The sequence below is a fragment of the Lithobates pipiens genome, unplaced genomic scaffold (genome assembly GCF_037356315.1).
Source record: "Lithobates pipiens isolate NorthernLeopardFrog02 unplaced genomic scaffold, aLitPip1_a1.2 Scaffold_3, whole genome shotgun sequence".
In the NCBI taxonomy this organism is placed as follows: Eukaryota; Metazoa; Chordata; class Amphibia; order Anura; family Ranidae; genus Lithobates; species Lithobates pipiens.
Genome location: NW_027507790.1, coordinates 146,492,312 through 146,509,874, shown reverse-complemented (window position 1 = coordinate 146,509,874; position 17,563 = coordinate 146,492,312). Strand labels below are relative to the sequence as shown.

The 17,563-nt window shown below is 41.4% G+C and overlaps 1 protein-coding gene across 1 annotated transcript in view; it reads right to left on the bottom strand.

Moving 5' to 3' along the window:
* The window catches only part of PCSK1 (proprotein convertase subtilisin/kexin type 1), a 73,737-nt gene extending 56,635 nt beyond the window's left edge, over positions 1 to 17,102 (bottom strand). The window contains exon 1 of the mRNA XM_077462361.1: positions 16,593 to 17,102. Coding sequence (XP_077318487.1) covers positions 16,593 to 16,772 — 180 coding nt within the window. The 5' untranslated portion in view covers positions 16,773 to 17,102. The remainder of the gene's footprint in view (positions 1 to 16,592) is intronic.
* Between the last annotated feature and the right edge of the window lie 461 nt (positions 17,103 to 17,563).

The following is a 17,563-nucleotide window of genomic DNA, read 5'->3' as shown; positions in this document are numbered from 1 at the left end:
GAGACACCGCTCGCCACCGAAGGGGGTGAACAGCCATTCGTTATGGCTGTTTACCACGTGATCGGCCGTGATGAAGTCACGGCCGATCACAGATGGTCACACCCCCAACGTGCACGGCGCATGCGCGCGATCGCGAGCGCGCCGCGCGTGCACGTCGGTGGCGGCGTGTTCCCCGGGAACACTGCTCGTCACCGACGCTGGTAAACAGCCATTGGCTGGCTGTTTACCCACGTGATCGGCTGTGATCCTTTCACAGCCGATCACAAAAATGTAAACAAACTGCGGTAACGGGATGTTACCGGGTTCTCCTCCTCACACACCGATCGTGTGTGAGGAGGAGATTGCGGTAACATCTCGTTACCGCATACAGTGTACACCAAACATACTGATTGCCCCCCCCAATAAAGAGGACCTGTCACCACCCCTCATAGTACCTGTCAATCACAGTCCATCAGAGTACCTGTCACAGTCCATCAGAGTATTTGAGTACCTGTCACAGCACATCAGAGTACCCGAGTACCTGTCACAGCCCATCAGAGTACCTGTCAGCCCATCAGAGTACCCGAGTACCTGTCACAGTTCATCTGAGTACCCGAGTACCTGTCACAGCCCATCAGAGTACCCGAGTACCTGTCACAGCCCATCAGAGTACCCGAGTACCTGTCACGGCACATCAGAGTACCCGAGTACCTGTCACGGCACATCAGAGTACCCGAGTACCTGTCACGGCACATCAGAGTACCCGAGTACCTGTCACGGCACATCAGGGTACCCGAGTACCTGTCACGGCCCATCAGAGTACCCGAGTACCTGTCACGGCCCATCAGGGTACCCGAGTACCTGTCACAGCCCATCAGAGTACCCGAGTACCTGTCACGGCACATCAGAGTACCCGAGTACCTGTCACGGCACATCAGGGTACCCGAGTACCTGTCACGGCCCATCAGGGTACCCGAGTACCTGTCACGGCCCATCAGGGTACCCGAGTACCTGTCATGGCCCATCAGAGTACCCGAGTACCTGTCATAGTCCATTAGAGTACCGAGTACCTGTCACAGTCCATTAGAGTACCGAGTACCTGTCACAGTCCATCAGGGTACCCGAGTACCTGTCACAGTCCATTAAAGTACCGAGTACCTGTCACAGTCCATTAGAGTACCGAGTACCTGTCACAGTCCATTAGAGTACCGAGTACCTGTCACAGTCCATCAGGGTACCCGAGTACCTGTCACAGCCCATCTGAGTACCCGAGTACCTGTTCCAGTCCATCTGTGTACCAGAGTACCTGTCACAGTCCATCTGAGTACCCGAGTACCTGTCACAGTCCATATGAGTACCTGTCACCGCCCTTCAGAGTACCCAAATACCAGTCACCAAACCATCAGAGTACCTGTCACCAGACCATCAGAGTACCCGAGTACCTGTCACCAGGCCATCAGAGTACCCGAGTACCTGTCACCAGGCCATCAGAGTACCCGAGTACCTATCTCCAGCCCATGTCTCATAGAATATACGTTGGGGTGTTTGCTTTCCAAAATGGGGTCATTTTGTGGGTAATTTCACTGTCCTGGTGGTTCAGGACCTTCAAAAGTGTGATGGGTAGGAATGAAATGAGATGTGTCATTTATGCTCCTAGAACGCCTGAACGCACTACTTCGTTGTTCGGCCTCTCTATGTGGCCAGGCTGTGTAAAAGTCCTACACATGTGGTATCCCCATACTCGGGAGGAGTAGCAGAATGTATTTTGGGGTGTAATTTTTGCTATATACATGCTATGTGTTAGAAATATCTTATAAATTGACAATTTTGTGTAAAAAAAAAATGCGTTTTAATTTTTTTCCACATATTCCAAAAACTTCTGGAAAAAAATGAACCGTTCAAAAGACTCATTATGCCTCACAGATTATACGTTGGGGTGTTTGCTTTCCAAAATGGGGTAATTTTATGGGAAATTCCATTGTCCTGGTACTCCAGGGCCTTCAAAAGTGTAATAGGTGGTTGAGAAATGAGATGCGTAATTTTTGCTCGTAGAACGTCTGAAGGTACTACATCAATGTTAGTGCTCTGTATGTGGCCAGGCTGTGTAAAAGTCCTACACATGTGGTATCGCCGTACTCGGGAAGAGTAGCAGAATGTATTTTGGGGTGTAATTTGTTGTATGCATATGCTGTGTGTGAGAAATAACCTGATAATATGACAATTTAGTAAAAAAAAAAAAAAGTCTTCATTTTGCAAAGAATTGTGGGAAAAAATGACAACTTAAAAAAACTCACCATGCTACTTACTTAATACCTTGGGATGTCTACTTTGTAAAAAGGGGTTATTTGGGGGGTATTTGTACTTTCCTGACTTGTTAGTGTCTCAAGAAATGAGGTACACCTGATGTACTGAAGGCCTGATCAGAAGTGATCAATTTTCAGCGATTGGCACCATAGTTTGTAGACTCTATAACTTTCACAAAGACCAAATAATATATACTAATGTGGGTTATTTTTACCAAAGATATGTAGCAGTATAAATTTTGGCCAAAATTTATGAAGAAAAATTACTAATTAGCAAAAATTTATGACAGAAACGAAGAAAAAGGCATTTTTTTCACAAAATTTACGTTTTATTTTATTTATAGCACAAAAAATAAAAAACCCACTAGTGATTAAATACCACTAAAAGAAAGCTCTATTTGTGTGGAAAAAAGGATGCAAGTTTCATATGGATACAGTGTAGGATGACTGAGTAATTGTCATTCAAACTGTGAGAGCGCTGAAAGCTGAAAATTGGTCTGGTCAGGAAGGGGGTGTAACTGCACTGTACTGAGGTGGTTAAATTAAGATTTATTGCTTCGAACCATTGAGCTATTGTTGGCGGAGAATTTGATATCCATTTTTGTAGTATACATTTACGGGTTAAATACTTAGATCTTAACCACATCACATGCATCTCAGTCAGGAGAACATCTTCCAACATAATCCCTATCAATGCTATTTTTGGGTCAGACTTAACCTGTGTAGAACACAGGGTATTTAACCGCATGCCGACCAGCCGCCGCAGCGGTTACGTCGGTAACATAAACATCCACTAGAGGGCGCACGTGCGCCACTGCTCGCTCCCCGAGCCGATGCGAGTGCCCAGCGGTCTCGATCACCGCCGGGATCCCGCGATCGCTATGGGCACATGGAGAACCGACTGCTGTGTGTGTAAACACACAGTTGCCGCTTCTGTGAGCAGGGAACTGTCAGATCGTCTGTCTATGCAGAGTATGGACAGCGATCTGTTAGTTTCCCTGCTTAGTCCCAAAAAAAATGTTTTTTTATATATGTTTGGGGGATATTTATTATAGCAAAAAGTTAAAAATAATGCGTTTTTTTTTTTCAAAATTGTGGCACTTTTTTGTTTATAGTGCAAAAAATAAAAACCGCAGGGGTGATCAAATACCACGAAAAGAAAGCTCTATTTGTGGGGGGAAAAAAAGACTTCAATTTTGTTTGGGAGTCATGACGCACGACTGCGCAATTGTCAGTTAAAGCGACACAGTGCCAAATCGCAAAAAGTGGTCTGGTCTTTGGCCAGCCAAATGGTCCAGGGCTTAAGTGGTTAAAACATCAAAGACACATTTCCAGTAGCGATGCAATTTGGGGCATTGCCACAGCATATGTATAAGTGTACCCGTATCATTAGTGCACCTTGGGCAATTTGATGTAGTTGCTTTACACCAGGAATGTAGCTTTAAGGAAGTGTAATGGGATCTATGAATAATGAATAACTAGGTCAAACAGCACAAAATTTAAAACTAAACTTCACTGTTATTCATGGAGAGCGGGCAGGCTTTTAATTGCAGAAGAGACATGACTACAATAAAATACACCTTTCTTTTGGAATTTGCATTTGTGTTGGACTTTCAACTCTGAAACTTCATTGAATAACCAAAAAGGACTATTTTGTTAATGCAATTATTTAAAAGCACTGCACTTAAAATACACCTGCCTGCCTGCCTGCTCTCAGCATTCCCCCATGCGCAACTCAGCTAACGACGGCCAGCCCAATCTCTGTATGCCGGTACGACTAGCTCCTTTGCATGTGCAGGAGTGATTCCATCTTACACCAGCCAATGAAGATGAGCAAAGACCAACACACAGAAGATGCCGGTGCCATTGAGGTACAGGGGCCTTTGGAGGAAAGGTGAGTATTCATCCCTTTAGTACTGCCTTAAGCTTGTTCACACATGCTGGGGGCAGTGGAAGGTTTGCTATATTTTAGCAAACATTTGGAAGTGTTACTTGTTGTTTGTGTACCTAAAAATGCAAGTCTTGAATTCCTCATGAAAGATAGCTGTGGACATCCTGGTATGTGAGGGCACCTAAGCACTCCTGTGCCTACAGGCCCATAGCTGTATATCTTCAGTGTGATACCTAAGGTCCTGCTACCCCTGGCTGTTAGTTTCAAGGGCTCTAAAGGGAGATTTGGTGATGCCACCACTTTGCTGCTCATGGTCCCCGCATGAGGCTCTAACACAACGAAGAAAGGTGTGAAAATAGCTGCCTCTGCATTGAGATACAATGCGGAACACGGCATGGTAAGTCAAAAATAGGCAAAAGATGAGCGTCAGGGAGACCACAAGCAACGACGTTGTCTAAGTCTTTGCCCTCTGCATGATGTTTTTTTGGGCACAGCTTCCAGAGTTCAGATTCTCATTATAGCTATGAAACCTAACCTACTTAACCTAACAAATGTACAAATGTATTTAATAAAACCAAATATTGATTTGATTTGGATTTCTGTTTGCTCACTTTGCATTTTGTAGATTGTTAACAATAAGCATTTAAATTATACATTTTTGAATTATTATTCTTACTTTACAGCATTTCTTCACACCTGCCTAAAAAGTTTTCCCATTCATGCATGTTCTTATTGGTTCTTATTGGTTGCCATGGATTACCACATTTTGCACTTCTATCTATTGAAAAAGGCTGACAGTATCAATCATGTGCTACAGAAAGGGCTACTTTTCATGAGCTGTAATTTAAAGTCAAAACATTTTTTATTTTATTTTTCTTACAATTACATCACTCGCAGCAATTGTTGAAAAGTGGTTTTAGCAACTACATAACATAAACTAAAGGGTTATCTTTTGTTGGACGGTGTTAGGTCAAGTGATACAATGGCTTCTTGGATAGGGATAAATTCGTGCAGAGTCTTTGGACCTATCAGCAAAGTCAGATAAACATCATCTGTCTTTCAGTAGCAGTACATACAACACTCAGTGTGTGTGCTCACAATAGAAAGCAAACAGAGACAAGAACTGCTGCAGAGGCAGCACAAAGAGAAAGGAGGAGGTATGTATGTTCATGAAAGCGTCATGATGGAAAAGCAAAGCAATAATTCAGCCTTGACCCTAAAATCAGGATGTAGAATATTTAACAAGCCTGCTCTATAATCATGAATAGAAAATAATTTAAAGTGTCTGTAAAGGCAGAAGGTTTTTTACCTTTCTGCATTCTCAACATTAAGTTAAAAACCCTTCTGTATGCAGCTCTGCCTGCAGTCCCCTCTAATTACATACCTGAGCCCAAACTCGATCCAACAATGTGTATGAGAGCAGAGGCTCTCTTGGTTCTCTCCTTCCTCATTGGCTCAGATATGGGCAGTGCTGTAGTGGTTAGCACTTCCACCTAGCAGAAAAAAGGGCTGCTGGTTTGAATCCTGACCACGACACCATCTGTCTGGAGTTTGCATGTTCTCCCTGTACCTGCGTGGGTTTACTCTGGTTTCCTCCCATACTCTAATGAGATGCTGGCAGGCTAATCAGATCCTGTCTAAAGTGGCCCTAGTATGTGTATCAATGTGTGTTAGGGACCTTAGGTTGTAAGCTCCTTGATGGAAGGGACTGATGTGAATGTACAATGTATATTTAAACTGACGGCACTATAGAAGTACCTGAAATAAATAAATACAGCAGCGGGAGCTGTTGGCTCCTGTTAATCACAGCCAGTAAGCAGGGAGTGGCTCAGAAGTGAGCATGCATGAGTGCCCCCATGTTGGTTTGCTATGGGGCCACACATTGGGGGGAAAGGAGCCAGGATCACTGATGTGGGTGCCTGGGAAGAGGAGGATCAGGGCTGCTCTCTGCAAAAGCATTGTATAGAGCAGGTAAGTATGACATGTTTGTAATTTTAGCAGGAAATAAATAAAAAAACAAGACTTTACAATTACTTTAACCATTTTTTATATTTCCCCTGATTGGAAGATTAAAGTAGAATTTCAGGTTTCATGACAATTAAAATTGTTCATCTGGGCCAATCTGGCCAATATTTTCATTTCTGAAGAATGTAGCTGCTACATGAGCTGTAATATACCGTACTAGCATTAGTAACATACAGTTAGGTCTGATTCACACCTATGCAAGTTGCAGTTTGTATATTCCAGGTGCATTTTGCATTTTTTAATACACATTCTTGATCCATTGAAGTCTATGGAACAATAAACCGGAAAAAATATCACACACGGACACTCCGAAAGTCTGGCGATTTCTAACGCGATGACGTACAGCACATACGACGGGACTAGAAAAAGGAAGTTCAATAGCCAGTAGCCAATAGCTTCCTTCTCGTACTTGCTTCAGAGCATGCATCATTCTTAGTCCGCTGGACTTGAACGGATTGTCCGCTGAAAGCCAAGTCTGGCGGACAAATCGATCGTGTGTATGTGGCATAAGAAACACCAGATGAATTGTGATAAAACAATCTCTCCAAAGTGATAGTAATCCCCTCTTAGAAAGTTGTCACTAGAATAGGTTACCTTTGGAAGATTTCCCCAATATTCTTCTTCTGCTGGCATCTCAAAATTTCAGGATTTTCCTCACTTTCAGGTCTGTTGACTGTGGTCACCTATACATTAGTACCTGTACACATAAATACACTTGGATTGGCATTTTCCATTATACAGGCGCTTTCTGTCATTCATTTGTACAGGCTACTATGCGCAATTCCTGTGACTTCCAGGCACATAAGTAAGGCCGGTTTAAATGGTGTACGGTGTTATATACTTATGATTTGTTTTGTTTTCCTGGTGTAACCTTGCTCAGCTGTGGCACACTAGGAACAAGATTTGCCACACAATAAAATAAAAACTGAAATCTCTGTATCTATAGATATCAGTGGTATGAAGGCATTATAAAGTATGCTTGTTTTCACAAAAGGGGTGATGTTTTCTAAACTGGCAACAAGACGGTGGCCATTTGAGTCCAGGAGGGGCCGAAGGGGAGCATGCCCCAGATGCAGTTTCGATATGAGATGGGGGATGGGGGGACGGGGGGTGCATGCTTGGGAGCTTCAGCTGATCTGTTCTCCAGCATCTCATTGACAGGAAAGAGACTGCAGCGTTACTCCTGTCAGAAGGAGCAGGGGCCTCAATACTTGCTGGAGAAAGGATTCTGCTCTCTCCTCCTCCAAAAGAAGCCTACTTGGATGGAAGAGAGCTGGTGCCTGATGATAACACACCACTGTCTCAGCATGGTGCCACTTGGGAGTGAGGGTAAACTGTGCCTCTTTGTGTCTCCCTTTGTCTTGTGTTATATCACATGGGAGACAGGAAGAAGGAGAAGTTGCTTCAATTCCTGGTGGGAACCTCACTGAGGAGGCCTGTACTGAGTGAGTATGCAGAGGGTCTGTGGACAACTCAGCCCTAGATTTTGCCTCTCCTCGTCAGAACCCCTCAAAGGCCCCTTAGTCTCCTCCCTCCCTTAGAGCCCTTCATCCTCCTTCCTGCTTCAGAACCCCTACCTCCCAGCACCCTCCTCTCCTTCATCCCATAGGTGCCAAAGCAGTCTTCTTGAGAGTGACACCAGTGGTGTTTTTCCCCACTAAAACTAATGCAGCTTAATTTTTCCTCCTAGCAACACCATTGCATTTTCACCTTTCCAGTGACACTATAGAGGGGGGACATTTTTCTTTCTAGTGTCTCCAAAGATGCAAGGACATTTTTTTTCTTCCAATGACACCACTGACATAGGGACATTTTTCCTTCTAATGACACCACTGACACTGACACACTTTTCCCTGTGCCACTGTTAGTCCCATACAGGGGGTCCCCGAGTTACAAACCTCCGACTTGCGAACAACTCCTATTGCGAATGGCAGGTGGCACCAGCAGGCACATCGGAAAATGCCGTTCTGCACATGCGCAAATTTACGAACAAATTCGACTTAGGAACAAACAGGCAGTCCCTAACCCGTTGGTATCTCGGGGACCCCCTGTATTTGTGATATTAAACTCTTCAGTTTACTACGGTGTACCACAACCATTGGCACGCTAAAGTCTATGCCAACATCATTAGATACATTTTTGCATGCTGCTATGAGCCCCGTTTTCTCCTTCAGCCAGGCAAGGAGCACAGTATGCCATCTTCGCCATGGGCACTGGATATCCTTGTCCTGGCACAGCACATAGCGGTAGTGCACTCCTCCTTTATTAATTCAGTATGTTATTACCTGGCTTACCAACAAACGTGCTTATTGGAACTGTAACCACATAAATGTAAGAAAATAGGCCTCAGAAAAACTGTTATATGAAACAAACTTAAAAATACATATTTTTTTTTGCTCTAAACATTTTGTTAATGCATGCGAAGACAAATACTTCACGTCTTTCTCAAATATGAAGAGCACATAACCGCAAACTAAATTTCATTCGAAATGTTTTGCAAGGTAGCCAAAAGAGCACCGAGCCCTAAACTGAACTTTGAAAGTATGAATTAACGCAGTATTAAACTCAAAACAAAAAATGTTATATATTGCAGCTTACCAATTATTAGCTGTGGTGGCTGCATTAGTTGCCTTTTTTTACGCTTTTCCCCTGGTAATCTGACCAGTAACACACTTCCCATCTTAGGGTGCCTACACTGTGGATACAGAAGCAACAGAGACACCTTTGGACAGCAGCATTTAGTTGGGAGGGAAGTGTTAGATCGACTAGCAGATTTAGATACACTAACAAATTGTAGTCAAATTCCAGCTAACCCTTATAAGCAGTTACAACAACAGTTTTTTCCTTTTGGATAGGTTTTATATATAAAAAAATTCTGATCATTGTAAGCACCTCTGTTAGTGTAAAATAGTTTGTCCTCATCTTAACTGCAGGACAGCTTGTTCTGTTGAACAACAACAGACTTAATGGCCAGATCACCAGGTGAAAATAAAGAAAAGAAAGCCTTACCATACTGTACATGCAGAAATTACATCTAAATAAGAATTGGAAAGCTGCAATATAATAAATGTTTGCTTTTAGGCTTATTACCACTTTAAGAAAGCAAATTGCATGATTCACTAACCATTGCCCACCACTGCAAAAGTCCTACCTTTCTGTTGTTACTTGGCATCCATACATCCAGTAACATGGAATAATGGGATTAAGCACAACTGGGACAGAAAACAATCCTGTAACTTTACTGACTTCAGTCTTGCACAATAACATACAGGTAGCTGATATCCCATATAGTATGCTCTACTCTGTTCAGCAAGTATTCTTTCCTGACATGGTCATTTTAGACAAAATGCAAACAAATGTCATGATCTATATATTTAGAAAGTACAAATTTTAAACACAAAATATGTTTCAAAATACAATATATTTTAATAATGATGCTCCTCTATGTGGCAATCAGAGGCACATTGTTATAACAGTATTTTGAATAAATGTAAAGAACGCCATAAGTGTAAACCTGCAATAGATTAAAATAAAATGGTATACACGGAAAGCATTAAGAAAATACAAAAATGGAATTTCCCAATTATGATTTCTTTATTTTAAGCAATGCATCTGCTAATGGATAAAAGTTCACCTGTCATAGGAGAAATATGTGTTTTGTCATTAATAACCTTTCCAATTATAGGCTACGATATTGAGTCACTGACCTGAAACAAGAATAAAGATAAGGAATTTGGGTCTTGATCTGGCTTTCATTGACAATGTTCATGTTCCAAGTGTAGACTAGTTGTACTGAATCCAGGGACTACCAGTTAAATACTGGTTTCACAAACAGTAAAGAATGGCAGCCTACATATTTGTCTCATGACAAGTACACTTTAAGCTCTTGTACACACCGTGTTGTTGGATAATCCGACCGCGTGTGGGCTCCATCGGACTGTTTCCGTCGGAATATCCAACCAAAATTTTAGAGCTGGGCTATAAAATTTTCCGACAACATGATCCGATCGGACTTTGTCCGATCATTTGTAGAGAATTCCGATCGGACAAAGTGCCACGCATGCTCAGATCAAATTCCTAGACCAAAGCTATTGGCTACTAGCCTGAACGTAGTCCCGTTGTAACGAAATAACGTCATCACGTTCTGAACAATCGGATTTTCCGACCGTGTATATGCAACACCAGTTTCGTACAAAATCCGTCAGACAAAATCCGTCGGACAAAATCCGCCGGACAAAATCCGACTGATTTGGTTGTTGGAATGTCCGACCGTGTGTACAAGGGCTAAGGCAAACCTTTCCTTTGCCTGAATAGTACCAGGTATTTCTTTCATTCCCAGTAGCTGAATGGAGTGAATGGAGTGCAGAAGAGAGAAGAAAGGTAAGTATGGCATTAGGCTTGGTTCACACCTATACACTTTGTTTTTGATCCGTTTTTGCAGTGCTTTTTTGCGGTACATTTTGCACACACGTTTTTGATACATTTTTTTATGCCTTTAACATTTTTATGCTTTTATTTGGCCAATTTGTTGTTGGGCGTAATAAAAAAATGCAAATCAAGGCACAATCGCTGCAAAAACACACTACATGATTTTCTGAAGCTTCTCCATTGAAGTCTATTGAACCAAAAATGTACCATTTTGCTTTAAAAAAAAGTCCCTGACCCTTTCCAAAAATGCAGCAGCTGAAAAAAAGCATAGATCCGAATATGTCCCATAGGAAACCATATTAAATGGACTGTAGTGTGCTTCTGCAAAAAGCAATAAAATGAACCGAGCCTTAAAGCAAACCTGTTGCTTTATCGTGCACGAGCAAAGCACAGATTTATTTTGAGAGCTCCAAACTTAATGTGATTGTAGCCAATTGCAATTGTGACAGAGAAAATTGAATACTGTCCGTGATACTTTTTTTATTTGCACTAACATACAATTTTTCAGGACAAAAAAAAAAAGAAAAAGAAAAAAAACATCTCTGAGGGAAAGGAGAGAAAAAATAAATAAATAAATAATATAAAAAAACACATACAAATCAATGGCAATAAAGATAACAGCATAATTAGTAAGATAAAACAGAGGGAGAGCTATGGAATGGAGGGGGGGGGGGGGTTGCTAGTCACAGAGGGGGGTCGTAAAATTTTAGTATAATGGGTACAAAGGTATTCCTAAGAATGATTCTCTGTTTGACCTTTGCCATTTAGGCTACTTTTCACACTGAAGGTGTTTTTCAGGTGTTTTAGCGCTAAAAATAGTGCCCGTAAAGCGCCAGTAATCCGCCTCCTATGCCCCCCCAGTGTAAAGGCCTGAGTGCTTTCACACTGGGGCGGTACGCTTGCAGGACAGGGAAAAAAAGTCCCGCAAGCAGCATCGTTGGGGAAGTTTGGGAGCGCTGTGTACAGTGTTCCTAAACCGCCCCTGCCCATTGGAATGCATGGGCAGCGCATTCGAAGCGCCTGAAAAGCACTTCCGAAGCGCCGCAACACGGGTGGTTTTAACCCTTTCTTGGGCTGCTAGGGGGGTTAGAAGCACCCTACCAGTAGCCAAAAAGGATGCTAAAATAATGGTAAAGCGCCTCTAAAACGAGTGTTGCTTTACCGCTAACGGTAACGATGGCCTTGCGGTTCGCCCGGTGGTCGGTTCATGGCGAATTTTGCGTGTTCGCAAACCGGCGGACTTCTGGCGCTGTTTGCACGGCGGACATATGCGTTTACATTGTGAAAGAACTTTGACCCATGATGACACATCCATCATGGGGTACAGGACAGCCAATTGAGACATTTCAGCACATGGACAATTGGACATTCCTCCTACCTTATAAATAGACCTGATCTGGCGGCCATTTTACATTCTATCTTTTGTCAGTCTAGGGAGAGGTTGCTGTGTGGAGCAGGGACAGACTGTAGTGACACAAATCACTAGCTATTAGGTCCACAAAAGTCCTTTTAAGGACTGGTATAGGTGTACAGTATATAGGGTTCTGGTGCACTGCTGCTGACTGCTGCGCTGCTGATTGCTGAGTGCACTGCTGACCGATTCTGCAGCTGTCTTTTGTCAGTGTAGGGACAGGACACTGTGTGGAGCAGGGACAGTCAGTTTAATCACTAGCTATTACTATTAGGTCCACAAAGGTCCTTTTAAGGACTGGTATAAGTGTACAGTATATAGGGTTGTACACGTATAATATACTTTCTTTCAAATATGTGCAAAAGCCTGAGTGCTAACGCGGTGTGGCCCCAGTGCAAAAGCAGCCTAAATAGCAATGTACTTTTGTAAAACATATGAAAGTGGACATATTTTAAAATCTTATCTCACTAGCTCAGATGGATAAATGAAGAATAATAGATGGGATAACAATTATTAACTCTTCTAGGGAATGTGCTGGTCCAGGCTCCTTTTAGCATTGGTCATACACATATGTATGGGCCTAGGCCAGTGATGGTGAACCTTGGCACCCCAGATGTTTTTGAACTACATTTCCCATGATGCTCAACTACACTGCACAAAAGGCCTTTGGTCACATTACCTCTACTGAAGGGGAGCAGCCAATCTGAGCTCTGATCACATGACTAAACCAGGTCATACATGGGTCGAATTCCGAAATAATTTTCTTATGAAAACCGTAACTAAGGATCTTCTTTCAAATTTCGCACCATTAGTGGGCTGCAGCAACAGCCGATTTTCGTGTGGCAATCAAATGTGTGTGTTCCGGCATGTTGGAAATTTTAGGAAAAACGAACAACTAATCAATGATGGGAGAATCGTGCGAGAAATGTAATCAAAAAAGAATTGTGCATGAACTGTGACCTGGAAAGAAAAAAAAGATTCCTGGCCACGAAAATTCTTTTCTGTAGCAACATGAGGTGAAATTGAAGGCTTGATTGGCCGAATTTCGAAATCAATCGTGGCACCAAGCACACACAATTTCTTAATTTCTAAAAAAAATGTATTTGGAATTCGACCCATGTATGGCAAACGTAAGTGCCTGTGCATTCAAACAAGTACAGAAGGAGCTTTTTTTTTTAGAAAAGGAAGTACAAGCTGAGGTTTATCAGTAGGTTTCAGCAATTCAGTAAAGTTTTACAGTATGTATGAATATATGTTAAAGTGACCCTTTTCAAAACTTTTAAAATCTGGTTCTTTTAATTTGGAAGAAAATTATAACATTAAGGTGTATGTCCAGTAAAAAGCTTTTTTTATTCTATTTTGAGATAGAGTGGAGAAGTATAAATACCCCTCTCAGGTATTTTTCTGCTATCTAGGACTTTGTTAAGGAGAATTCCTTATTTTCTCTCCTGCTGACATTTTACCAGACAGGAAGTCAGGGGATCTCACCAAAACAAACTGGGAAAAACTTTTTTTTAGTAGAGTTGGGGAAGGCTAGAATGTAGGATTTTTATGTCTGTCTGTGTCCCTTTTACAAATTTTACACAATTCTTGTGCAGTGAAACTGTTGTCAGCAGGACAGAACGTGAGAGTAAATCTATCGCCAGAGCCCAAATATCAGTAAAAACCTGACATGAGTTCTAATCTGTCCCCACTAGAATAAAAGGTTTTGGCTAAAGATACACTTTGATTTGAACGCAGTCAACCCTTCCAAAAAAAAAAAAAAAAATAGCAGAACTTTTCATCATTTTCAGAAAACTTTTAGTAACTTTTTTGTGTTGCAGCTCAATACTTCCTGCTTCATAGAGTAGGCTATTATGAAATAGGGACCCCCCTCCCATATCTTGGGAATTTCATGTCACGCATACCTAGAGGCAGTGTTTTATTGAGGGATGCTGATCCCTGCCAGCTTCTTTTGGAAAAACAGGCAGAGATCCACAGCATGTCTGACCATACATGATGGAGGATCCTGCCCATGTGATCACATGACACATGTCTCTAGAAGTTCCCCCATATACCCGAAACTAGCAGCATATGTGTTCATGCACGGAGATCTCACGTGCACGTGTAGACATGCACCAGGTTTTAGCTAGATCCCATATACCATTGGGATATATAAAAGATGGTGATGTGGAAGAGGGACAGTGGGAGAAATTCCTCTTTAGGCTAGCCAAAAAATGCTCAAATTGTGGCCAATTTAGCCTGTTGGAACCACCCCGCTCGGCAAAAGTCGATTTCAAAATTTAAGGAGCCAAGTGGAATTAGTCAACCAAACAATAACTGCTATCTGTTAGATGTCTCATCGGATGCAGCCATTGCTTAAGTATTGAGGCAGATGTGGGTGCTGCAGCTGTCTGAATCCAATTTCCATCAGCACAGATTCCTCCATCCACACAGTATCAGAAAATAAAAATATCTAAGCATGTAAGGATTGCCTTACAATAACTGATGTATACGTTTTTATTATGGTATGGTAACAATTATGTATGTTTTCCCCACAGTAAAGTATTGCATGCATATATTATACATTTTCACAAAAGCACAATGTGGGTGAGGACCCTGTTGCCTGTAATCATATTTCAGCTATCAATTGTGCAATGCTGAAGATCAAAGTAAAAACTTAATTCATTGCTATTTTCAACATTCCATTTCCTTCATTGATCCAGCAGACTAAATATTGTATATATCTATATGCATTCAGTCATATCCGACTCTAGGCAATTCCATGGGCTAGCTTTCTGGGCATCCATAGAATTTGTTATCAGGAAGGTTCCCAGGTCTTTCCTCAACCCTCCTGCTGGAGCTTGGGGCTGGCATGCAGTTTGTAATAACACGTGTGCACGGCCAATTATTACACGCATACTAGGGCCAGTTTAAACAGAAGCCAATTAACTCACCAGCAGGTCTTTGAATTGTGGATAGAAATGCATGCACACACAGGGAAAACATACAAACTCCATGCAGATACTGTCCTGGCTGATATTAGAACCATAAAACCCCAGTTCTGCCAAAACATAATTGCTAACCACTAACCCTCTGCGCCAAGTAATTTTGTTTTGCAAAGTCTTCCACCTTGTTTTTTAACATCATATCATATCATATTATTATTTTAAAGATACATTTTAATGTTTTTTACAAGCACTGCCTGTATGGCATGCCAAGGCCTGTAAGCTATTGCTGTCACAGATGTGCTCCACAGTTCAGTGGCTGAGAAAAGCTAGATCAAGGATAAAAAAAACACAGCCATGTTGAATATGTAAAATAATATGCTCCAGATACTGGCTTTGAAGATTAGTCCTAATGACAATGACATGTGTGTAGCTGAGAGGGCTGCCATAAGCTGAGCTCACACAACTGCCTTCCGAACAAGACACACAATTACAATAAGGGGGTGTAATACCACCTGTCGGATTTATCAGGACCTCTAAATAGAAACTGATTTACTAGAGTTCTGCTGGATGACTCATGCCAGCCAAACAGCACCACTGTTTAAACCAATGTACTCGAGTCCCTCGAATAATGAGGATCTTTATGATGAAGACAAAGTCATTACTATGTAAATGGAAGAATTCCTTGGAAGAATTACTCATCCATCTATACACAATCAATAGCAATGGAATAAAAATAAAATGAGACCTGGTGGGTGGTGGCTTCAATGTAAACCTGGATGTACAAGTAAGGAATTGGTAATCTGCATAGGGTTGGTTCATAAAATATAAAGCAAAGAAACAAGCAGGGCAATAGCCCATAGCAACTGATAAGACTTATTATTCCACTGTTAACATGTTGTTTTTATGTACAACACTCACAGCTAATTCATTTTTAAAGATCAGCCACAGTGTATTAGCAAAAATAAATAGGATCTAGATCACTCATATCATTTGTTTTCAGCATATCGATATCTTATCAATTATTAATGTAATACTATGTAATACTGTGTATGCTATATTGCAGAGGGGGATTTACTATATTGGAGCAAGCAGAATTTGGAGTAGCTGTGCACGGCAACCAATCCGTTTCTCTCTTTCATTTCCAAAGCTTAACTGAACAAGCTGGAGATAGAAGCTGATTGGCTGTCACATACAACTGCTCCATATTCTGTTTACTCCAGTTTTGATACATTTTCCCACTTGTCTTATTTATTCCTTTGACCAATATGTACAATATAGGTGTGTGTCTTCATCAGCATTGATGTTGCATTTTTATCCTTATTTCATTACTAATAAAATTATTTTAGATTAATTAAAATGAATAGGATCTAGATAATGAACACACATCTTCCAAAAAGCTGCCACACACAATGCTGATTTGTTTAAGCTTAACTCATAGAGCCTATTTGTGTGAAAAGAAAAAGTCAGTGAAATGATATTTAAAGTTATGACATCATGCAGAAAGTATTCAGCGGTAAGTAAGCATAATAACTGAATTGAATAATTATATTACATTGAAATCGTCCTTAATACATGTTCACAGTTAGATTTACAAGTTCATAATGCAAAGTCTTTCTATGGCTTACCTGCCCACCGTAGTCATAGCCCAGTTCATCGGCTAATGCCAGTGCTTCCTCTGGACCTCCAGGGATCTCTGCAGCCCATTCATTCACATATCGCCTTTCTACAGCAGCCACAAATCCTAGGCAGCATGAGAAGACAGACACTAAAGCAATGTACTTGTAGGGCCAGCATCCTCCTTCCATTTCAATATGTATCTGTACAATGTCCACACTGTTCAAACAGTACCTTATGGCTGAAAAAATATATACTACAAATAGAAAAAAAAAAGAAAGAACAGGAGATCAGCTTTTGCCTTGTTGCTATGTGAACAGATAGATGTCAGGAGCAGGCTTTTCGTCTGTGGCTGTGAAAAAAACAAGAACCTTTCCTCCACAGTCAATGGAAATTAGTATTTACACGTCAAAACTACGTCAAGCACTCTTGCGACGTCTTAAATCTATACGGCATTCCCAAGGGAGGAGAGATGCTAAAATAGGATGCTGGGATTCACGCAGCTCCATTGCCCACTGAGAGAGATCAGTTTGTGTAATTGGACATGAAACGCCCACTCTGACGGAAAGAAAAAGCAATATCATGCTCAAACAAGCTACACATCAGCTGCTTGCATAGCAGAGTGTCAATAGAATGGTACATTGCTACAATAAACAGCGCGTTGCTTTCCTACAAGTGGCTGCGCTCCCTCTTGTCACTTGTTAATATAATAATTATGCATCTCTATAAAACCAATCTGCTGTAGTGTGCTGGTAATTTCCTTTTTTGAAAAAAATAAAATAAATATATATATATATATATATATATATATATATATATATATATATACAGTGGTGTGAAAAAGTGTTTGCCCCCTTCCTCATTTCCTGTTCCTTTGCATGTTTGTCACACTTAAGTGTTTCGGAACATCAAACCAATTTAAACAATAGTCAAGGACAACACAAGTAAACACAAAATGCAATTTGTAAATAAAGGTGTTTAT